The 22,180-nt window shown below is 36.1% G+C and overlaps 2 protein-coding genes across 8 annotated transcripts in view; both read left to right on the top strand.

The window, feature by feature from the left end:
• Positions 1–3,378: 3,378 nt before the first annotated feature.
• LOC113043360 (guanine nucleotide-binding protein G(i) subunit alpha-1-like) lies at positions 3,379–13,781 on the top strand. Its single transcript, XM_026202692.1, has 9 exons — positions 3,379–3,862; positions 7,513–7,555; positions 7,892–8,033; positions 8,141–8,298; positions 9,547–9,675; positions 9,951–10,080; positions 10,189–10,342; positions 12,478–12,673; positions 12,768–13,781. The coding sequence occupies exons 1-8, from the start codon at positions 3,745–3,747 to the stop codon at positions 12,666–12,668; spliced, it is 1,065 nt and encodes a 354-aa protein (XP_026058477.1). The 5' UTR covers positions 3,379–3,744; the 3' UTR covers positions 12,669–12,673; positions 12,768–13,781.
• Positions 13,782–15,931: 2,150 nt separating this feature from the next.
• The window catches only part of magi2b (membrane associated guanylate kinase, WW and PDZ domain containing 2b), an 81,580-nt gene continuing 75,331 nt past the window's right edge, over positions 15,932–22,180 (top strand). For 2 of the 7 annotated variants that reach the window (XM_026202643.1, XM_026202645.1), the window contains exon 1: positions 15,935–17,521. In XM_026202643.1, the coding sequence (XP_026058428.1) occupies positions 17,224–17,521 (298 nt within the window). In that variant the 5' untranslated portion in view covers positions 15,935–17,223. Of the gene's footprint in view, positions 17,522–22,180 lie in introns of all 7 variants that reach the window. The other 5 variants (XM_026202646.1, XM_026202642.1, XM_026202640.1 and 2 more) reach the window with 5 other exon arrangements.

Genomic DNA, 22,180 nt, shown 5'->3' with positions numbered 1-22,180 from the left:
TGACCTAGAATGCTGCCAGGAACACAAGATTTCCGACATTTTGGGCTTTTGAGTTTGTTAGTCAATTCATTTGGGAAGTCAACTGGATTTTGTCTTCATAAGTTTGTAGATTTTGTTTGATCGGATTATAATTGTCATTGAGTTGTTTTGGTGGGATTTCTTTATATAAGTTTTCAAAATGTTGTGTCCAAATTTCTCCATCTTGTATTGGTTTTGTTGTGCTCAGATTATTCCAAATATCCCAGAACTGATTATGATTTATTGAATGTTTTTATTTCTTGGAAACCTTTGGTCAGATGGTTGCTTTTTTGCTCTAATACTGTCTTTGTATTGTTTTAGTTTTGAACAGTATTCAGTAACTTGTGCTGGGGTTGTATGGTTCATGTTTCAGTTTTGTAGTCTGAGTCAAACCATTTTTTCTCTTTGTGTTTTTTTATCTATCTATCTATCTACAAGTCTATGGCAATGGTAATGGGACTAATGTTGATAGATTCCTTGGATCATGCAGAGAACATTGATACCAATTTTTGCCTCGATTGACTGAACTTCTTGCCCACTATTTTAATTTATGTTGAAAACCTACTTTTTTTTAACTCCACTTAGACTGTCAGTCCGATTTTCAATAAATTTGACTCGGATCATCTTCGGACCATCCTGGCAAAAAGTTATGAATTTTGCGTTGATATAAGAAACGGTTCTCGTTTAGCATGTCAACGAATTTTCTGGAAAGATGCCAAACTGCATCTGAGGGCTGTGTCTCTGCAAAGCTCTGACATATTTACATCAAACTTTATGTGCCACTGTCACCTCAACCTGACCATGCCACATCAATTTGGTAACAGCGCCATAACCATTAATAATTACATTTACAAAAATGCTAATAACTTTTGATAGCATTAACCTATTGTAATGCAACTGGACTCAAAATATGAATTTAGGCAAGCCGACAACATACATAACATATACATACATATGCTATAGTGAGCCAAACTTCCTGTCTGCATTTTGATTTATGCTGAAAACTTCTTCGAACTCCTCGTCAACCGTTGTTAAGATTTTCACCAAAATCAATTCAGATGATCTTCAGATTGTGCTGACAAAAAAAATATCTGTATTTCGTGTCGATAAACGACACTGTTTGCGTTCAGTGACCCCCTTCACATTTTAGGCATAGTGCCAAACTGCATCTGAGGCTTTATCTCTTAAAATATTTAACATAATGACACCAAACTTTGAATGCGCCATTGTCACCTCACACTGCACTGACCATGTCACATTAATTTGGTAAAAGCGCCACCTATTGGTCAAAAGTGATACACCAATAGTGGTTCTATTTATTATCTTATTATATTTTGACTTAAATAATCTAAAAATGGTTTTAATTACTCATTCCTGCAGTTGGTCTGAAGCTTGCTTATGTAGTGCTTGACTCAGTGATTGCTGCTTGCAGCTATATTTATCATTATTATTTTCTGCTTGATCATGCTGTTGCGGTGATCAGCCGCTTGGTGGTACTGCTGAGCAGGGCGTTGACTGCCATGCCAAATACATCTCAATTACTGTAAAATCTTTATCTTTGTGAGAAACGAGAACAAATGTAAATCAGCAAAATCCTAACAAAACGGAAATTAAGCTTGAATTTAGAGCATAAACGCATAATTAATTTAAATAAAATCAATTTTAAAGAAAAACATACCCTACCACACCTTCAGTGTAATCACAAACACTCACATACGCACACTTCTCCCTCAGGTCCTGTCTCAGCAGTGTCTCTTACATTCAAGCAGCACAGCAAGCAATCAGTGCCTAAGCTTAACAAGTCTCACCACGCTGCAGAAACCACAATTATCTCTGTTTGGTTGTCTCATCTCACCACTTTAGCGTTTATCATAAAGACGCATATGAGATTATACTGCACCCCGGCATTTTCTCTTTTTTAATTCAAATATACCTAGTTTATTATTTTGTATTTAATTAAAAGACACGAAAATGCAAGTTTATTTTGTTTTTAACAATAAAATATTGAACAATTGTTATTTGAGGAAAACTTTGAACTAGAATACTACATGATCCAATCCTAATGCAAAATATTGTCACTATTTATTTTTATTTTTTTATTTACTTTTTAAATATTGTTTAAATGGGTTCTAGCAATAATAGATTCATATATTTTGTTTATACTAAGAATACATTCACATAAGAGTCATCCTACCCGTGTCAGCTATATTAATCTTTATGTTTTTAGATGAATAATTCAATTTAAATACAATAAAGCCTCAGAACAAAATGGTTAATGATGATGTTTCCAGGGGAGACACAGTTTTTCATGGCTGCACAAATGCAAGAGTGAGTTTTGCCTAGAACTAAAACTAGTTTGTAATTCAATGTGTATTCTACAGTCACTACAATGAATGGCACTATAAATCAGTGTAATGAATGTTCAGTCACCATGATTACTCTCATTTTAAATGGATTGAATGCTCCTGCTTTTCATTGTGGTTCTTTAGGAAAATACACTAGTCATGGATACGTGGGGAAACTTTGCTCGTTGGTTTGCATGCTCATGTCATTTGAAATTGAAATAGTATGTAAAATAATAAGGCTGGATATGATAATATTTTTAAAGCTTATGTATGAGCTCATCTTTCGGAATATATATAATTTTTTTTTCTATGGTTACGTGCCACCTATAAGAAAATCTCCTAAATCTGAATCTGTTTGAATATGGTTAGACCTGTGACCAGATGTGGCCCAATTCATCTCACTAAATGGAGCCATTTCCTCCATAAATTATTCATATGCACCCACCTATGCAGGCACACATACACAAACAAAGTGAAACAATATTGTGAGGATATTGAGTAAATGGAGATTTTATTGTTAAACTCAATTGAAATTAGATCTAATGCAGCTAACACCGATTGACTGCAGAACAAGTCAGAAAAAGAAAGGAAAAACTATATAACAATAAATAAACAATATATAAGAATTAACAAGTATACAATAAACAATATATAAAAATATATAATATACTGTCAATAAATAAAAAATGACAAACAAATAATATATAAGCAATTAAACAACATTTTAAGCTTAGAAATGTTAAGAAATAATATATAATTTTTAATAGATAAATGTAAAAAATTAAAACAAATACATAAAATAAAATATGATGTATTTTATCTAGTATTTTAATAATGTATATTATTTAAATATTAATAAGATGAAAAAGTATTATTTTTTCTTTTGAACAGTGAACACTGAAAATCTGACTTCAGAGCAACCTGGGATCAATATGCGCGCACCCTCGCGTACACATGCACGTGTACGTGCATTCCAGGCGCGCGGCCGAGGAGGGGGATTTATGTATGAAAAGAAACAGGAAACTCCAGCGATCTGTTGGATCTGTTCGCCACTTCAACAGCAGTGGGCGACGCGGAGCGTGAGACTGGGCGTTAAATGAGTCAATTTTTATGTTATTTTTAATCAAACATCATGGCAGTCAAGACACTCGACTGATCACGGACACCCTCCGTTTTTATTTAACTTGAGAAACTCCAAGCGCTGGGAAAACTCGAGTTTGAAGAGACTCCGTTGTGCGAGAGAGAGAAGAGAGAGTTGGGCGTGAGACGTCGCGGTGGCTAACGTCAAAGAATAACGTTTAACCAATTGTGCGTGATATTTCTTCATTCCTCGCATTTTTTAGCTTCTTCGACTTCGTATATCGTTTGAAACTCCAGAAAGATGGGGTGCACCCTGAGCTCGGACGACAAGAGCGCCCAGGAGAGGAGTAAAATGATTGACAAAAACCTGCGCGATGATGGAGAGCGAGCGTCGCGAGAGGTCAAGCTGCTACTGCTGGGTGAGTGAGTTAGCCGCTCCGCTACTGGATCAATAAGTCCATTAAAGTGCACTTAACAGCACATATTAGACATTTCAACAGTGGATTTAATATGTCAATAAGCAATGAGTGGAGAATAAGTAAGTCAAGCGAGTATTTATGGACTCTGGAAACTTATTTCTGTAGTTAACGTAACGTTACCGCGCTGGTGTCTCGGTTAGCATGTGAAGCTAATTCACTCAGTCTACTGTATCACATTTAACACCGCTTTTAAGAGTTTAGTTTATGTGTCTATACAGAGACGAGAATTCTAGCGTAAAGGTTTTTATTGATATTCTGTCTTTTATTTTGGCTTTGAGCTCTTCGAAGTACTGGTTTGCATATTCACAGAGTGGCCAGTTAGACGCAAACGGCTCTCTCTGCTAATCCAGCCAACAAAAGACTAGTTTAATCTAACTTAATCCGAATTGAGATGGATCTGATAGATTACCCTAAACCTCATCCAATTATGATTAGCGAGCTTGTGCATATGGAGGGTCCTGCTGGATGCCTGTTTGGAGTAAACGGGAGAGGATGATGATAAGATGGGTTTAAAGAGAGAAATATCATGAGTCTGGAAAGTCCTAAACTTGAATGCGTGATAAATTTGATTCATTACTTGTCTAGGTTTTTCAACACACAGCCCTTAAATAATCTAGAGTAAATATACAAATATATTTAATCAGCAGATATTGTTCATTTGTTTACTTATTATTTATTTGATAAATAATTGCATCTTTTAAACAATATCTGTTGCTTTTTTTTCTTCTGTTATCTTTAAGCAGTCGACTTGTTAATTCATAGTGATTTACATAGAGGCCACTTGTTTCTCAGTTTCCGATTCCTGTTTTGCATATGTTTCTTTGGTACTTTTCCAGTATTTGTGTGCGAGCACTTTTTGTGGACATTGAGTGATGAAGCCAAATAATTTATTTGCTTGTGGTGCTTGAAACTTTTATTTGCTTTTCTTGATTATTGATGGTGTGTGCAGCTTAAACACTATTTGTTTTACAGAAATGTCACAAACTCTCTAAAGAGAAGCACTTGGTGCTGTTTACATGCAGGTTTATTCATTCAAAGGGCATTGGTATGCCAGTTCCCTTGCAAACAATCATGGTCAACTTTTTTTTGCTTGGAACTGGCCATTTAATTATCCATTTATTGTCTTTGTCCTCTTGCTGTGTAAATTGTTAGAGGACATAAAACCTTCCCCTTACACCATCAAACTTTAGGGAATTGGCATCTAATTATCTAGTTAACTGGGTTTCCCCTATGTGCTGATTCATTATACGCCCTCTGTGTGTCGCTTTTCTTGGGTTTGTTTGCTTTTTGGCATTGCAGATCAACAGCATATGTCCCAACGCCTGCTGTAAAACAGACTGGAGTTCCTGTTTAGACTATACAGGGGACAAATGGTGACTGTCAGGGTTGTTACTAAGAATAAATCCACCGCTGTGAAGAGAAAGTACCTTCATGGGTGGTTATTCAAAGAATTTAGTGTCACAATGACACTCAATGAGCATCACAAATGCATATCAAGATGTTGTAATTCTGTGTAGACGAGCATGTCTTTACAGTATAGAGCGTGTTTATCGTGTGTCTCAGGCAGTTGTTGTTGGTTGCCCAGGAACCAAAGAGCCAGTTCAAATTACAGCATCATAAACGCAGCCGCAGGAGACCAAACAAAAGGCGAAACCAGTGCTTTGGGAGTCAAATTCAGTGCATGGCATCAGAAACTTGGATTGATGCATCTTAGAATAAAGCAAGCATCTATATAATTTGAACCAACCCCTAACCCAAGGAACGGGTTTGGCCTACCATCTTAAACCGTTTTCTAGCTTCAATTTGAAAGGTTTAATCTCAAAAGGGTTTATATAGGTGTGGTAACATTTACCATTGCTCAGCTAAATTTAGTGGGAAATTATGCCAGCATAATTTTAAAATATAATATGTCTGATTTGAAATTTAGTATAAGGGGGAAACATTTCGTGTTTTCATTCATTGCATTGACAAACAGATGCATTAAGCGCCACACTTTTGACAGAGAACGATACATTTTTTGGAGGCAGAATTTTTCTGAAATTTTGCAAAACTTCAGTGTCTGCAGTCTTGTTGGTAATATATGATCACATTTATTAATTTTAAATAACTAAATTTTTAATTTAATTGTAATTTAATTTTTATTTAATTTAAATTTATATGATCAAATTTACCAAATGTAGGCCTAGTCAGCAAAAAGTCCATTCTCAACTGTCAAAAATGTAGACTTTGTGAGGTACAGCGCATGCAGTTGTTGGTCAGCGAGCGTCAAATTGAGGTTTCCATTTAAAAATTCTGCATTTTGCTTGAAATTTGACATTTTGAATCTCTGAAATTCTTTGACAACTGAAACTATTGATGACTTTTAATGAACGGTTTGATATTTCAGGAAGCATGGCCTTTTTTTGGAGGACAATTAATAGCGTGGATTAACATTAGGTGCCGCAAGCCTTTCATCGAGTGATGTGGGAGTTTTGTGGGGTCTCTGGGGTAAATGCAGTGCTCTTGTGTTTGGTCTCCTCTCAGTAGGGTTTCAATCTGTGAAAGATGCTGATGTGGCCTAATTGCAGTGCTTTGGGATTAAGAGAAAGAAGACGTCCTGGTTAATTGAAAAGTTCGCTCGGTGAACGGATGAACTCTAGTCTCACGGAAGGTGGATGAACTTGTATGGCAGTATTGAGATTTTCCTGAATGTAGGTACATTAAAGACCAGCCAGCATTTTTCTGAAATGGCAGAATTTTAGTTGAAAACACTGCGGTTTTCAAACTTATATATAATTAGTTTATTTATATTTTGTCTATATGTTAAATAATATAATTATAATAATATAATGCTACACAATATTAACAATATTACTGTTTACTTGGATGAAATTAATGCAGCCTTTGTGAGCATAACATTTCTCAAGAACATCAAAACAAAAACATCTGTCCCCAAACTTTTGAATTATAGTGTATTATTTTTGAAAATGTATGAATAATATCTTAAATATATTAACACAATTTATTAACACATTTGACCGGCTCAAATCATCTTTTATACCCCCCCCCCCCCCCCCGCACCTGTCTTCAAACCTGCGCTGACATACTTATCTAAACCTATAGCTAATCTGTTTACACAAGCCTGTCTGTAATCCCATTATAGTGAGGTGATGTTTAATGAATCCTTTAAGATTAACCCCTACACAATTCCTCACATCACTGCTGACTGTTGAAGCCAGTTTCTTTTTTTCATCTTGTTAGCATACAAGGGAGTCAAATACCCACTTAATGAGCCTAAATAGCCTCAGTTTCATAGACATCCCTATATTTTGATATCACTTGTTTGTCATCATGAGTGGCAAGGATGCACATGACAATATAATTTCAAGTTTTAAGTTGATGTCTTCTCCTCACCCAGTTACTTGTGGTGAAATCACAAGAACCTCCCGCTCAATCTGATACCAACAAATACTTTTTGCTGAGCTGGCAGAAGCCACGAAGGCCTGATCGTTCAGAGTCAGATCCTCAAACTCTTTTTATGGAGCAGGGAAGGATCTGGAATGTTTGGGTGCGTGTCCATCTGGCTAACACGCTCTTTCTTTCTCTTGCAGGGGCTGGTGAATCTGGAAAGAGTACAATTGTCAAACAGATGAAGTAAGTTTCAACCCCTATTATGTCATCCTAGTTTCGTAATGTTTAGAAATCACGCAGGATGTAAGTGATAGCAGTGTTTATTTAGATGAAATGTGAATGACATAATCCTATGATTGTGGACACGGCTTATTAAGGGACTTCCCCGCATTTGTCAGGCATTTATAACTTTTGAGCATACATCTTCAGAGTCATTAGAATTAAGCACTAGGGCAGATGTAGTGATATATCTTCACTTTAAATTTTTATTTTTATTTTCTGGATTCTATTTGCAATTTACTTGCCAGAAACTATTAGCTTTATTACTTGAATTAATGCCATTTGTCTTTTCTCCCACAGAATCATCCATGAAGCAGGCTACTCAGAGGAAGAGTGCAAACAGTTCAGGGCTGTGGTCTACAGCAACACTATCCAGTCCATCATCGCCATCATAAGGGCCATGGGCCGTCTGAAGATTGACTTTGCGGATCCTGGGCGGGCTGTAAGTGCTGCTGTTTTAACGTAAAGTAGGGTTCAATGCACACTTATTTATGTAATGCTAAAGCATTAAAAAGGAAATCAAGAATCTTTGGATTGGCTGTGTTGCAGGATGATGCAAGGCAGCTGTTTGTGCTGGCCGGCTCTGCAGATGAGGGATACATGACGAGCGAGCTGTCAGGAATCATCCAGCGGCTGTGGAAGGATGGGGGTGTTCAGGCTTGCTTCAGTCGCTCCAGAGAGTACCAGCTCAATGACTCGGCTTCATAGTGAGTGTCTTTTAGCTTTTTTGCCTTTTTTTTTTTTTTTCCTCCAGAGCCCGTTTCCCACATAATGACTTTTGGGCTATCCACATAATCCAGCTCCATTTCCACTGTGGCTGCTGAACACGTCAATGGTTCGTGCACTGCGTGTGGACATTGCGTTTACATTGAGTTATTATTGACGTTATTCCATCCATTATGGTCTATGATTCAAATATCCTTTATGCAAACTTTTCAAAAATGCAAATTTGTCCTGTGTTCTCCAAGCATGCTGTGAACCCTTACCTTTTGCATACAACCCAGATGAATAAGACGTATTCACAATAGACAACTTTATGACATAATAAAAATTAGATCAAATTTAGAAGGAATTGCTGCTCTTCGGAATTTGGGGTCTGTTTTTGAAAGTAAGTGACTGAAAGTGAAAGTACTATACTCAGAATTTGTGCTCTTCATTTAACCCTTTTGATTGGGAGTCCGACTCTCTAACCATTAGGCCACGACTTCCCCTGTAAAGAAGTCTACATGGAAACACTTTACTTAAAGCTTTTATTATTCTATAGGTTATTAAAGGGTATGATGCCTTATAATGTATGGTGTAATACATTAAATCTTGCTGTAAATGATTATAATGCATAGTGTTGTAATGAATTGAAGTGTTATAATCTATTAACTGTGGTTGCAATTATTCATGAGATTGTGCAGTGCAATTAGATGCTGTTTACACTAAGTGCCAATATCTACTATAGCTATAGATTATATTTACACTATGCTAAAATAACAGGGTTTTCTGCTGTTTTTACCACTTATTGCAAATAGTGGCAACTATCAGCACCTCTGTATTCTAGTACATTATAATAAAGATTCAATAACACTGTATTGAGTGTGAAAAAAAACACCAAATAAAAAAATCTGAATAAACAAAACCTCATAGACACCTTTTTTTTTCATTTAAAGTCACAGAACAGAACTGATTAAAAAATGCCTATTTTTTTTTACATTTTATTTTTGGTGTTTTCTTTTTTTATTTGCCATTATAATGATATGACAGTTTAGATCTGACGGGAAACGGAGAGGGGGTGGGATCGGGAAAGGTTCTTGACCAGGGATTCAAACTCTGGGATGCCCGTAACGCAACCAGTTTAAATAATTTCACCTTAAATTCATTAAATAGAGAATTTGAATAACTTTATAATAATAATTTTTATTTGAATAACTTTTCTAATCAGCTGAACTGTGTATTTCCCTCTCTAGCTACCTTAATGACTTGGACAGAATATCCAGTTCTTCCTATGTCCCAACTCAGCAAGATGTCCTGAGGACCAGGGTGAAGACAACTGGTATTGTAGAGACCCACTTCACTTTCAAGGACCTTCACTTCAAGTAAGTATTGCCACCCATGCTTTAACTGATAATAAAACACTTTTTTTGTGGTTTGTTTTTGAGACGTGTAATACCTAAAAGAGTGTGACTTCTGAGGTGCGCATGATTCATGTGCCAGCTTTCAGTTGAGTCATCTGTTTATGTACCACTTTTTATCATAGTCTATGTTGGATAAGATTGTCTGATCAAAATCATACATAGATTAAACCAGTATTTACCAAAATTCCTAGTAAATGTCATTGTGTCTCACCACCCACAATCTCCTGTACTTTCAGAATGTTTGATGTGGGCGGCCAGAGATCTGAGAGGAAGAAATGGATCCACTGTTTTGAGGGAGTGACCTCCATCATCTTCTGCGTGTCTCTCAGCGACTATGACCTCGTCCTGGCTGAAGATGAGGAAATGGTGAGTGCTCAAACAAGATCTCTTTCAGTGTCAGCATCAAGTGTCACGAAACCGAAACTTTGGCTTTTAAAGTTCCTCCCAAACAGTGCTTTCTTTCTCGTCTCTTAGAACCGAATGCATGAGAGTATGAAGCTGTTTGACAGCATCTGCAACAACAAGTGGTTCACGGACACTTCCATCATCCTGTTTCTCAACAAGAAGGATCTGTTTGAAGAAAAGATTAAAAAAAGCCCACTTACTATTTGTTTCCCAGAGTATACTGGTATGAACAGCTAAAAATTCCTGATTTCCCATTTATTTATTTTAAGTACAGTTTGTATAGTAATATTTTATAGTATTTTATGAAATATTTTGTATTATAGACAAATAAGACAAAATCATTGTTGTGTAAAACATCAAATAGACATTAAAAATAAATATTTTGATAATTTATTACACATACTCTTTTGGCCCATGAGGGTGAGTAAATGAATAAATTTTCATTTTTGGGTGGGTGAACTATACATTTAATGTTTTTGTTATTATTACCGTTACTATCGGAGTATGAAATCATTTCTTGATTGAAATGATACTCTAATGAACTAAAAATGCCAGTAGGTGGTGATTAATGTCTTCATGATTAAGTCACTGATTGAGTCAATCATTTGATTCATTCAAATGGCTGATTCATTCAAGAGTAAATTAAATGGTTCTCTTAATGAATGGTTCATTGAATCAATAGGCTTGTTCGACTTGAAGCGGATCATCACCATCAGATCGATCTGTGTATGACATCCAAGTACCGCGAGGTCTATAGAGAGCAGATGACTCTGCAAGCTTTTGAATCGTTCTTGCGGTACTTTTGATGTCATAAAAAGATGGGTCTGTGCAGTGCCGCTTCAAATCTAATGAGCCTAATGATTCATCCAAGTCGTTCAAAACATGCATTAAGAAATGAAACGGTTCTGCTTTGTCTTTATATTTGGTAGGCAAAATTTAGCAAAACAGACAACATTCAGGGCACTAGACTGTGACAGTCACATTTGCGAACAAAAGTATTAATTTGAGAGTGAAATTTTTCTGAGGTCGCCACTGGTGACTATATATATTTACATGTTATAACTTAAAAATGTACATTCAATGCCTTTTTTCCTATTTGTTTTGTTATGTTAACGTTTTAAACGTGTGCACATCAAAGTTTTAGTGGGGAAAAATAAGTTTCACACGGTCCTCATCTCTGCTGTCGCACACCTGCTAAACGCAGCTCAATTGTACGGTGCGAGAGATGACGGAGACGTGTGACGTGACCGTGCAGTAAACCAGCAACAACAGGTTAAGCTGTCAGCTGTGTGGATATTGGCAATATTGGTGACAATTCTTGTTTATAATCATTAATAATATGGTTTGTTCTTAAGAGCTTAGTCTATGCTGTGTTCTGTTAATGCGTGAACTTCATATTAATTGAAGCACACTTGCCGTGAAGTAATCAAAAAAAGCTTAGTGCTTTTTTTACTTTTTAATAAAGAATTAGATTTAAAATGATTCCAAATTCATAACGAAATTCAAACAATAAATAGTTTTGTTTTTGGCGCTCTAATGCAGCAGGCAAGATCACTTTAGCGTCTCAGTTCAAGTGGCAAGAGAACTCATTTAATCTTCCTCTTTACTATAGTACATAATAAACGCAAATTAATATCAAAAGAGAGACTATTCTATAGGAGAGCCTACTGTACAACTTAATGAAATGTCTCGTATAAAAGCTCATTCAGTGTTTCAAACTGTGGAAAACGTGTAAAGCTTGTAAACATTACAATGTAATATACATTTACCTCAGAATAACCATTCAGTGTCTATAAGCTCATCAGTCAGCTAGAAGAATGTTTTTTTTATGTATCTAAATAACACAACTGCCTAAAATTGTATATATTATAGATATGTATATATAAGTATTATTTTAAAGGTGCGATAGGTGATTGCCTTCAGAAAATTTTTGTTACGCTTGTTTAAAGTCTCTTCACATCCCAGTCATTTAGTTAAGTGGTCTAAATATATTTGTGTATTTATATATTCTGTTGAAGGCATAGGACCAAGAAATATTCGTCCAATCAGAGCGCTCGTTCTATCTGGTCTGTGTGTACATTCAGGGGGCGTGGCCTTGGTCAACACCGCTTTCAGTGCTATCAGGCTAAAGTTAGCATTTTCCAAGATCTCCTACTGCACCTTTAATACCCAGATACTATTAATATTCTGTTAACATTAGTTTAAATATAGAAATAGTATGGAAAGCGAAATATATTATAGAAATTGTAATATGAAATTGTAATACTATGAAATAATATAAATGATATTATATATTAGTTTATAACTTAATATACTTTGTGTATTTCTCCATATTAATTGTGTGAATCTCTCTACAAGGATCCAGCACGTATGAGGACGCGGCCGCTTACATTCAGTGTCAGTTTGAGGACCTGAATAAGAGTAAGGACACCAAGGAGATCTACTCCCACTTCACCTGCGCCACCGACACCAAGAACGTGCAGTTCGTCTTCGATGCAGTCACTGACGTCATCATCAAAAACAACCTTAAGGACTGTGGGCTCTTCTAAAACAAGTGAGCAGCAGCACAACAGATTCATTTTTAATTCATTCATCGACATGGTTTTGGCAGAACTGTTTATTTATCCACTAAATGTTGCCTTTGACAGAGTGACTGCGAGTGGCCTGATGTGAATCTTTGGGAGAACCAGAGCAGGAGGAAGGTCAAAGTGAAACTGAATGTTGAATGCGTTACTTAACTTTATATTTATGTTCTCCAAACATTTTAGAATTGTTTTAGTGCGTTTTAGGAAAGAAAAAAAAAAAGAGCATTTTGTGTAAAATATTTGTACAACTGTTATTGTTGCTGGAGTTTTTGACAGTTTTTAGATACTGACTTGACAGGTCCTTTTTAAGGGTATTTTTCATTCAGTGGGATTTGGGGAACATCATTCTGTCGCTTTCTGTCTTTAAGGTCATGTGCCTTGCAGTTAATCTTGCAGTGCTTTTTCCCCCACTTCAACTGTTAATTAAGAGCCAGCTGATATTTATCCACACAGCTTTCATCTGTTCAGTAGTAGTCTAAACTAGATATGAAAGCAAGATATTCTTGACACCAAACACCTGTGGGAGCTATGAATTGAATGGGGAAGAATCCAAGCATGTCAGATTAGTTCTGAAAACCCACGCGCAGCCGTCATTACCAGTGTGTGTGTTTTCAGATTTGCCTGTGATTGGAATGATGGAAAAACTGTGGTGAGCCTGAAATTTGCTGATGAATTAGTTCCTCTGCACCTGCAAATCTTCAACTTTTAATGGAGAACTTGGCAAAAGGTCAACATTTTGCAGTTTTGTTTTATTTTTATTATTGATCAAAGGGAACCATTTTTGAATCCATTAAGAAGGACCAAAAATTTTTCTTCAGAATTCCTGTAGAACTATCCTTTTTGCACTAGGTTCACATACCCATGTTACATAATACATGATTTGACAACCTGTATAATGTAATTTCATTTAGAAGCTTTCAGTAGGAGTCTTTTCTGATAGTAACATATATTTAAAATGGTTTTAAAATTCACATTTCTTTAATGTAGGTTCTCATTGGATGGGAACAAATGTTGACTAATATTCACTATTTTGCTAATAAAAAATGCTGTTGAAATACCAGCATCCTGAAATAAGATTTTAATTTATTTTTTTTTCACTTTTTGTGCAAATAGTCCATTCCATAATTTTTTTTTTAATAGCGATCTTCACCCTCATATGCACACAAAAACCACATGTGAGAAATGTTTTTGAAGTGTATGAGATGTCAAATGAAGATACCCCACAGGAATCTGCTGAGAGCTCTTGCTTCACACGGTGTTGTTGAAAGCATGGAAGCACACTGCACTCTTGTGGCGATGACAGGACAAGGCTGAAACTTGTGTGCCACTGGCAGTTGTGAGTGTGTCATGTATAACAGGCAGGCAAATTATTTAAGGAATTTAGGTTACACTTTAGAACTGATCGAAAACTGGTGCAAAGATTTATTTATTTACAGATAAAAATCTGTATAAATCAGGGTTAATTTAGTTAACTAAAACCATAAAATTTAATTACATTATTTACAAGACATTGATTAGCAAACTCAGGTGTGTTTGATTAGGGTTAGAGCTAAACTCTGCAGGAAAGTGGATATCAAGAGCCAGATCTGAGGATCATTACACTAAAACATCAGTGCAACACACACACACACACACACTTATACATAATCAATTGAACAGGTATTGCTATAACCATATAGCCAAAATGAGTCAGAAAACTTAAATAAGAGGTCAGATCAGACCCAGAATGATTAAGCTTGCCATTTATATTTAGAATTGTAATATTTAGTATAACGAAGTGGTTTCTCTGTTCAGGCTTGACTGTATTAATAATAATTCAAAAACTGACACTGATCTGTCTATACATGCGTGCACATGTATTTCTCACCTTGTAATTTATGGATGACTTCCCATTTTGAAAAGCCAGCTTAAATTGTATTAAATTCTTTGCACTAAATCTAAATTCACGTTTTGTGACACAACCTACAATAAAGTGTAAAACCACACAGTAGCTACCGATTTCCAGCCTTCACCACAACTGCTTTACAGCATTAGATCATCCACATGTCCATGTGGCCCATGCAGGCTCTAATTTAAGGTAAGATTGGGATTTAAATGTAAGTGATTTGACTAATCTGTCAGATTCCTGGGGAGAGCCATCGGATGGCTAATAAAGTGGAAGGTAAGAGGAAAGAGATTGAGAACCTGATCAAAAGAGTCAAAACTTTACTACACCGGACCTCCAATATCCTGATCAGACAGGATCAGAGCTTTGTATCAGCTCTGTCTGATCAACCACATAATAGATGATGCCTCTTCTCTTATGAAATAACTGATCGTTTAAAAGGCTTGTGAGACATTACAGATGACTGACTATTTTAGCAACTTCAATCCACTCTGTGTACTTTCTATATTGCATGTGCCAAGGCACCGTAGCTTTTAGGATCAATTTCTATTGCTGAATAAGTTGCCTTGTGTGGTAGTAATATTATTTAATGGATTCCAACTAATAATGTAAATTGAAAATGTACACTTTTATTGTAGCTTTTATATCCTGGCAGTAAAATATATGTGCCAACTGTTATAAATAAGTTTAGCAATAAATATAAACCTTTTTATGGTTGGAAATAGTATGGCTGTGTAATCCTAATTTAGGCAATATTGAACCGAACACATTATCCACCTTAATCTGCATATAATTTGCATGATCTAATTATGATAAATGGTCCTACATCTAACTGATTTATTGATCTATCTATTTGATAACCATTATAAAATAAACTCTTGTTTTCTCTATACGTTTCAAATAATTGTCTAAATTTCACCAAACTATTCTAAATGCGCTTTTGTACTAGCTGGTTATGAGTAAATCCTTTAAAGAACCGATTCTTTAATCGAAAGCACGGGCGTCGGACTGGGGGTAAAACCAGTACTGATTAACAGGGCCCCAAAGGAAGAGGGGGCCGTTGAAAAGTCTGGAATATATATTTTCAAGGGATCTTGTGCAGCGCCCCTGATCGGAAGAGTGGGATTCAAATTGAGAGTAGCTTCCTCAAAGGTCCGACATGTCCAAGCGTAAAACATAATATGGACTTTGTTCATTACCTTGATTACACATCACAGAAAAGAAGTAGCGGATATTGATCCAAATAACTCGAATCTTTCATTATTTTTATTTTTTTTGATTCATTCAGAGATTCGTATAGTGGCACTGTCAGTACACCAGTAGGTGGCGTCTAGTGAGAATCTGTGCATGCAAGTGAGTCACTCAACAGATCTTGGTAAAAATAATTAAATAATAATAATAATTTAAAAACAAAACAAAACAAAAAATATATATATAATACTTAATTTATACAGATTTTGTATAAATACCCTCAAATAACGTAGTGTTTTTACAGAAAATGTGAAGATGTTGTCAATCATAATACCAAACATAATAGTTTAATTTAGGAGTCAGTTGCTGAACACATTTTGTTAAAAACATAAAAGAATAGACTTAGTTTTATGTCTTTAACAAAATGTGAAGCTTACTACCAGTCTTATTATTAAAATATAATTACTTTATAACATAGAAAACACAAAGTATCAACATGCAATTTTTTTCTTATGAATCCAGATATATCTGTCTTGAATTCAATCTTGGATTCGACTTGATAGATTCCACGAAGCTTTGTTTAAAAAAAAAAAGTCACATAGGATCAAATTATACTTTGCACGTTTTTCTTATAAATCTATATATTTGTCTTGAATCAAATCTTGGATTCGACTTGATCGATTCTACAAACTTGGAAATCAAAAATCTTGCAATCAAACAAGTTTTGTTTTAAAAAACAAAACATAGGATCAAATTATTTTTCTTAGATATTAAAAAGTATATTTGTCTTGGATCGATCGATTCAACAAACTTGTAAATAAAAAAAAACTTGCAATCGAACAGCATGATATTTTGTAAAACAAACAAAAACAAAAGAGGTTCAAATTATAATTTGCAAGTTTTTCTTATAAATCTATGTATTTGTCTTGAATCAAATCTTGGATTCGATCGATTCTACAAACTTGGAAATAAAACTTACAATGAACAACAAGATTTTTTGTAAAACAAACAAACAAAAAGGGTCAAATTATACTTTGCACGTTTTTCTTATAAATCTATGTACTTGGGAATCGAAAACACCATAATCGCTCCGTTTGAGCCAACTCTCCGTGTTCCTTCCCTTTTAGTCCAAGACACACTTTTACGTGAATCCCGTTTTGAGGAATGCATGCTCGTCTTGCACAAGCATTCCTGCCTCCTCCTAGACATCACATCCGGGTCACTTGGCAGTCAGCGAGTAAGCGAGCGCGCTCCTCCATACAGTTGCGTACTGCTGCTGCAGCTCTCAGCGCAACTCCACTGCATGCAACATGGACACTACGAGCAGCGGCCAGCCGCGGAGGATCTGAGCGCGCCTCGGGACTCGCGATACGCCACACCGGGGTAGGGATGAGGTCCCATCCAGCAGCCGCACACTGGTAGGCGAGTCGTCAATTGTCAGCGATGTCAAAGAGTCTGAAGAAGAAGAACCACTGGACGAACAAAGTCCACGAAGCGGTGCTCACCAGGAATAAGGAGGGCGAGCTGGGGTTCGACTTGAAAGGGGGCGCCGAGAACGGCAATTTCCCTTATTTTGGGGAGGTGAAGCAGGGCAAGGTGGCCATCCAAAGCGGCAAGCTGTCCCAGGACGAGCTGCTCTTAGAGGTCAACGATACATCGGTGGCCGGGCTCACCATCAGGGATGTGCTGGCCGTGATCAAGCACTGCAAAGACCCGTTCCGGCTGAAGTGCGTAAAGCAAGGTGAGGATAAACATCAGCGCGCCACGGTCTCTCCGTGTGAACGAGAGAGAGAGAGCGAGCGAGAGAGCGACCCCTCCGCTGTCTGGGGCTGCTGTCTGCACATTGTTCTCACAGAAATCCTGTTTACACACAAAGGTGCAGTTCAGATCCCGCGCGTGATCGCTGTGTTTATCGATCGAAGCCGCCGCGAACGTTCCGTTGTCGCTCCCGGCAACAGAACTTACTAAATGTGCCACAGAAACATGTGAATGAAATCTGAGCTTTGTTTGGATTCCAAGCACCGCGGTATCATGCGCGAGGGGGCGAGGGTTGTTCCGCCCCGTGTCGGAGATATTTTGGCCCGCGGGTCTGCCATGGGCGAACTGGGGGAATATTAGAAGGCAATTTCATTGAGCTCGTAAATTACACGATGACTATGGCAAGCCGTTTAACATTGACTACGTTTACATGGACATCAGTAATCTAATTATTTACCTTATTCTAAATAAGACTATATTATGATTAAGGTGTTTACATGAGTTGCTCTTAGAATTTTCCTTTCAAGTTGTTGTTTTATGTATACATGTATATAGTACATAAATCAATTAATGGCACATCATTACGTTCCCATGCAGCGCCATCCGACGTCCCCCCTACAGAATTTAATGTACAAACATATAGTTAATTTTCATTATGAAGCCATATAAAGTTCTGGGTGTTTCATTTAAAAAAATGTACAAAAGCTTCAAGTGCAATTAATTATTTGTCATGCTATAAGTGCAAAGAGATAGCGGTGTTGTCGAAGACATGCTCTTTTGTCTGAGAAATAATCACGGTTTTACGATTATGACAATAATTATTATGCATTTATTAATTTCACAAAATTATTAAAGTCACATGAAAACTTTTATTGCTGCCTTTTGAAACAGAAGTAACACAGTAACCAATAATATAGAACAACATAATAATGATAAAGACAAACAAAAGTCCATCTCTCCAATTGGAATTAAAAAGGTGACCTCTGCTCTGTAAATACACATAGTATTTCCCTTTTGAAAATAACTAATGAAAATAGAACATAAAAGTATTTAGTGTTTTCAGTGTGTACATTCTTTAAATTTCTTTTTGGACCTGAGGCAGAAAATTGGAAACATGGTGAAAAAAAAAAAAAATCTTGTTGGTTTTTGACTCATGAATAATACTGTATAAGGGATAATGAATATCAATGTTAATTAAATATTATTCATATAAGACTATTAACTCTATTAACCCCACAGGGGAAACTCTTAATATAATATTGAGGGGAAGAAGCTGAATTATCATTGTGATCAATTGTCATCCATGTGTATTCATTTTAATAATTTTATAATAATCATATGATTTTACATGTGGCCTGAGAAAATCATCTTGTGATCCCGCACTATTTCATCTCTGTTCTGAAGTAGGCAGAATGCTCCACAGCTTCTTGTCAGTCTTGTCTTCACGTCGTGCATTAAAATAGTTTAAAGCTGTGTATTCGCTCTTTAGCAGCAGTTTTTACGGCAATGTTTAAATGTCATTTGTGAAAAAAAATAGTCCCACACACTATCGACTTCTGTCATTTCTCAGGTGGAAATAAAAAATCTGTAACTAGTAATATTAGCAATGTTTTAATAACAATAGAGATAAAGAACAGCTTCTATAATACTAGTTAAGCTATATACTAAGTAACAACTAGGATATTGGAAAAGATACAAGTGATTATTGGAATACATACCAGTAGTGTTCAGGAATGAATGTTAAAATGGCTTGCCATAAGGTGGCAGCTCTTAAAAACAATGGATTTCAGTGGGGAGCAGGAGATGGGAAGTGCCCATGTGAATGCGAGGAGTGATGTTATCTCTCACACAGATGTTGGCTTACAGTGATAAAATTTGAGGACCTTCAGCTGTCTTCAGGTGCTGAGTGTTGAGTTTTCAACATTGCTTATACATTTGCAGTGTTTTTTGTCCTTGTTTGAAGCAAACTTCAGCCCTCGGGCCAGCGCTTTGGCGAACATCCCAAACTCCCAAGTGAAAGCAAAAAATATCTTGATGCAAGCAATGGTTGTGTCTAGGGAGATGCAGATCAGTGGACTGACTGAGTAAATATTGACTGGCTGCTGAAGATCAAGGTTTGGGAAACTTGTGTAATAAACTCTAGTGTAATAATACATTTATTTTAATGATAGAAAGAGTAGGTCATTTGAATCCAAGGATGGTCTGCTGTTAGAGACACATAGAATTTTTTCATAGTAAGCACGCCAACTTGTGGGTTGGTTGTTGAAACCTATTTAATAAGCATTGAGATCTCTGTATTTGGGAATTATACCTGATTTCATTACAAAATTCCCTTGTTTATCTAAAACAACCTATTCCACTGATGCTTTTTGTAGCAGTTGTATAACTTGATTATGCTACTAATGCAAAAACACATATTCAAAGAGATGCTTGACCCCCCCAAAAAATTATGGATTGGTGAGTAAATTATGTTTATTCAATGAAAGTCAATGGGGTCCAAAACAACACCGAACCTCACTGCCTTTTTTTTTTTTTTTTTGTATAGAAAAAAACCCACTAATATATTTCCTCAAAATATCATCTTTTGTGTTCCACAAAAGAAAGAAACTTGGAACGGTTTTGAAATGATGAGTAAAAATGAAGATATATTGCACAAATTAACAGTTTTTGTCCATGCAATAATAGCCATTGGGGCCCAAAAAAGAAAACGTACAGAATCTCACTGACCTCATTGTATAAACCAAAAAATACCGATATAGTTTTCAAAATGTCTTCCTTTGTTTTCCATGAAAGAAAGAAACAAAGTCCTTAAGGGCTGTAACAGTATTGTACAGGTTTTGGATTGGTGAGTAAATTATGTTGTTCCAAACCTGAAACACCAAAGAAGATATTTGAAAGAAAATAACACTTTTTGCCTATACAATGAAAGTAAATGGGATCCAAAACAACACTGAACCTCATTGACTCAACCTTGTTTTGTGATCCAGGTTTTGGAACAGAGAGTAAATGATGACATTCCAAATCTGTACCTCATTGACTTTCATTGTATTAAAAAAAATTTCTGTCATTATTTTCTTACCCTCAAGCTGCTCCAAACTTGCAAGACTTTCTTTTCTTCAGCTGAACACATAAGAAGTAGTGCTGTCAATCGATTAAAAAAAATTAACTAATTAATCGCACAATTTTTTTTTAATTAATCGCGATTAATCGCAATTAAAAGACTGAAACTTTTTGGATATGTAAATGTAAAATGTAAATAATTAATGTAAACTCAAGACAAAGAAACTTTTTAAATTCAAAATATGATTGTTTATTGGAATTTTTGTTTAACTTTTAACACAGATTTTCCCATGTAAACAACATACCTGCAATAAACCATCAATATCCTCCAAATTAACTGTTGGCTTGAAAGCCATATTTATTACAGAAATAAAAACACAGGCATGTAAGTACCATTTGAATTTCAAAACAATCAATGCCAATAAAAATTCAAAAATGATTTCCATGTTGAATTCTAAGTGGACTGCAAAAAAATTCCAAAGTATAGTCATTGCCAGTGCTTTAAGTGGGCCAGTACGCACCGGTACTCAGTACCGCCACTTCCAAATATAGCTCTTGAGCGTACCGCCACCTCTCCGTGCGCCCAGAACGTGCTTGTAGCGTACCGGTACGCTCATTTGGACATCTGTTTTAATAGAGGTTTTAATCTTTTGCCTGCGCTGCCGCTTTTCAGAGCGCCCTTCACAATGCAAGCTTCCTAATTCATCCCACCCAGAGCAGAAACTACATTACCCATTCACCCTTAAGTTATACAAGTGAATAGCGCATGTGTCGCTTTTCCCACTGTTATGTGTCAACAACTCAACGTGGCCGGAGAAGGTGTGTGAAACTCGTTGTGAGTTATACTAAAGCAAAATCTTGAGTATTTATTGTCTGATAAACATTAAAAACTGTCTGCGGAGGTTGAGTCGTCCTGCAAGCATCCTTTGGCTGCAGCATCTTTTTTCTAAGTTCTAAAAAAATATCGTAGACGGCAAGGCACAAATTTAGATATTCATTTATCTAATTAATCTATAGCCTATGCACAAAGACAATATGATCTTTTTGTCCCCTTTTTGTTTTAAAGCTTGATGAAGAGAGAGAGCGCAAGTTGCTACAGCTGCGATGAGGACAGTGATGCACGCGTACAGGAGTGATTGACAGTTCGCGGCACTGTGTACAAAAAATACTCCGCTACACAATTATTTCGTTATTTTCGTTTAAGCTTATTAACGTTAGCGTTACAGAAAGGTCTGATTTACGCACTGTTACAACAGTCATTGTTTTTTTTTTTTTTTAAACAATTACATTTGAGTTCATGATTTTAATGTTGCTGTTTCTTGTGGCAGACTGAATGAAGAGTAATGTTTCTTGTGGCAGACTGAAGAGTAATCCGGCAGAGTTTTATACTGAAACTTTCCATCTAAAAGTCCTTCCTTGGTCTTATCCATATTTCTTTGCACGTTAAACACACATAGGCCACAACTGGAAATAAAAAAAACTGCAACCGCGTTAATTGCGTTATTTTTTTTTAACGCGTTAAATATTTCAAATTAATCGAATGCGTTAACGCGCTAATTTTGACAGCACTAATAAGAAGATA

This window comes from Carassius auratus, chromosome 25, assembly GCF_003368295.1.
Source record: "Carassius auratus strain Wakin chromosome 25, ASM336829v1, whole genome shotgun sequence".
Lineage (NCBI taxonomy): Eukaryota > Metazoa > Chordata > Actinopteri > Cypriniformes > Cyprinidae > Carassius > Carassius auratus.
The sequence above is the reverse complement of the archived record's forward strand: the minus strand, read 5'-3'. Positions and strand labels throughout refer to the sequence as shown.

Bases quoted from the DNA above. Each gene is read 5' to 3' on its own strand.
- LOC113043360 (XM_026202692.1), top strand. From the start codon at position 3,745: ATGGGGTGCACCCTGAGCTCGGACGACAAGAGCGCCCAGGAGAGGAGT. The intron at 8,299-9,546 runs GTGAGTGTCTTT...TTCCCTCTCTAG, and splicing joins CTCAATGACTCGGCTTCATA to CTACCTTAATGACTTGGACA. The intron at 10,081-10,188 runs GTGAGTGCTCAA...CTCGTCTCTTAG, and splicing joins TGGCTGAAGATGAGGAAATG to AACCGAATGCATGAGAGTAT.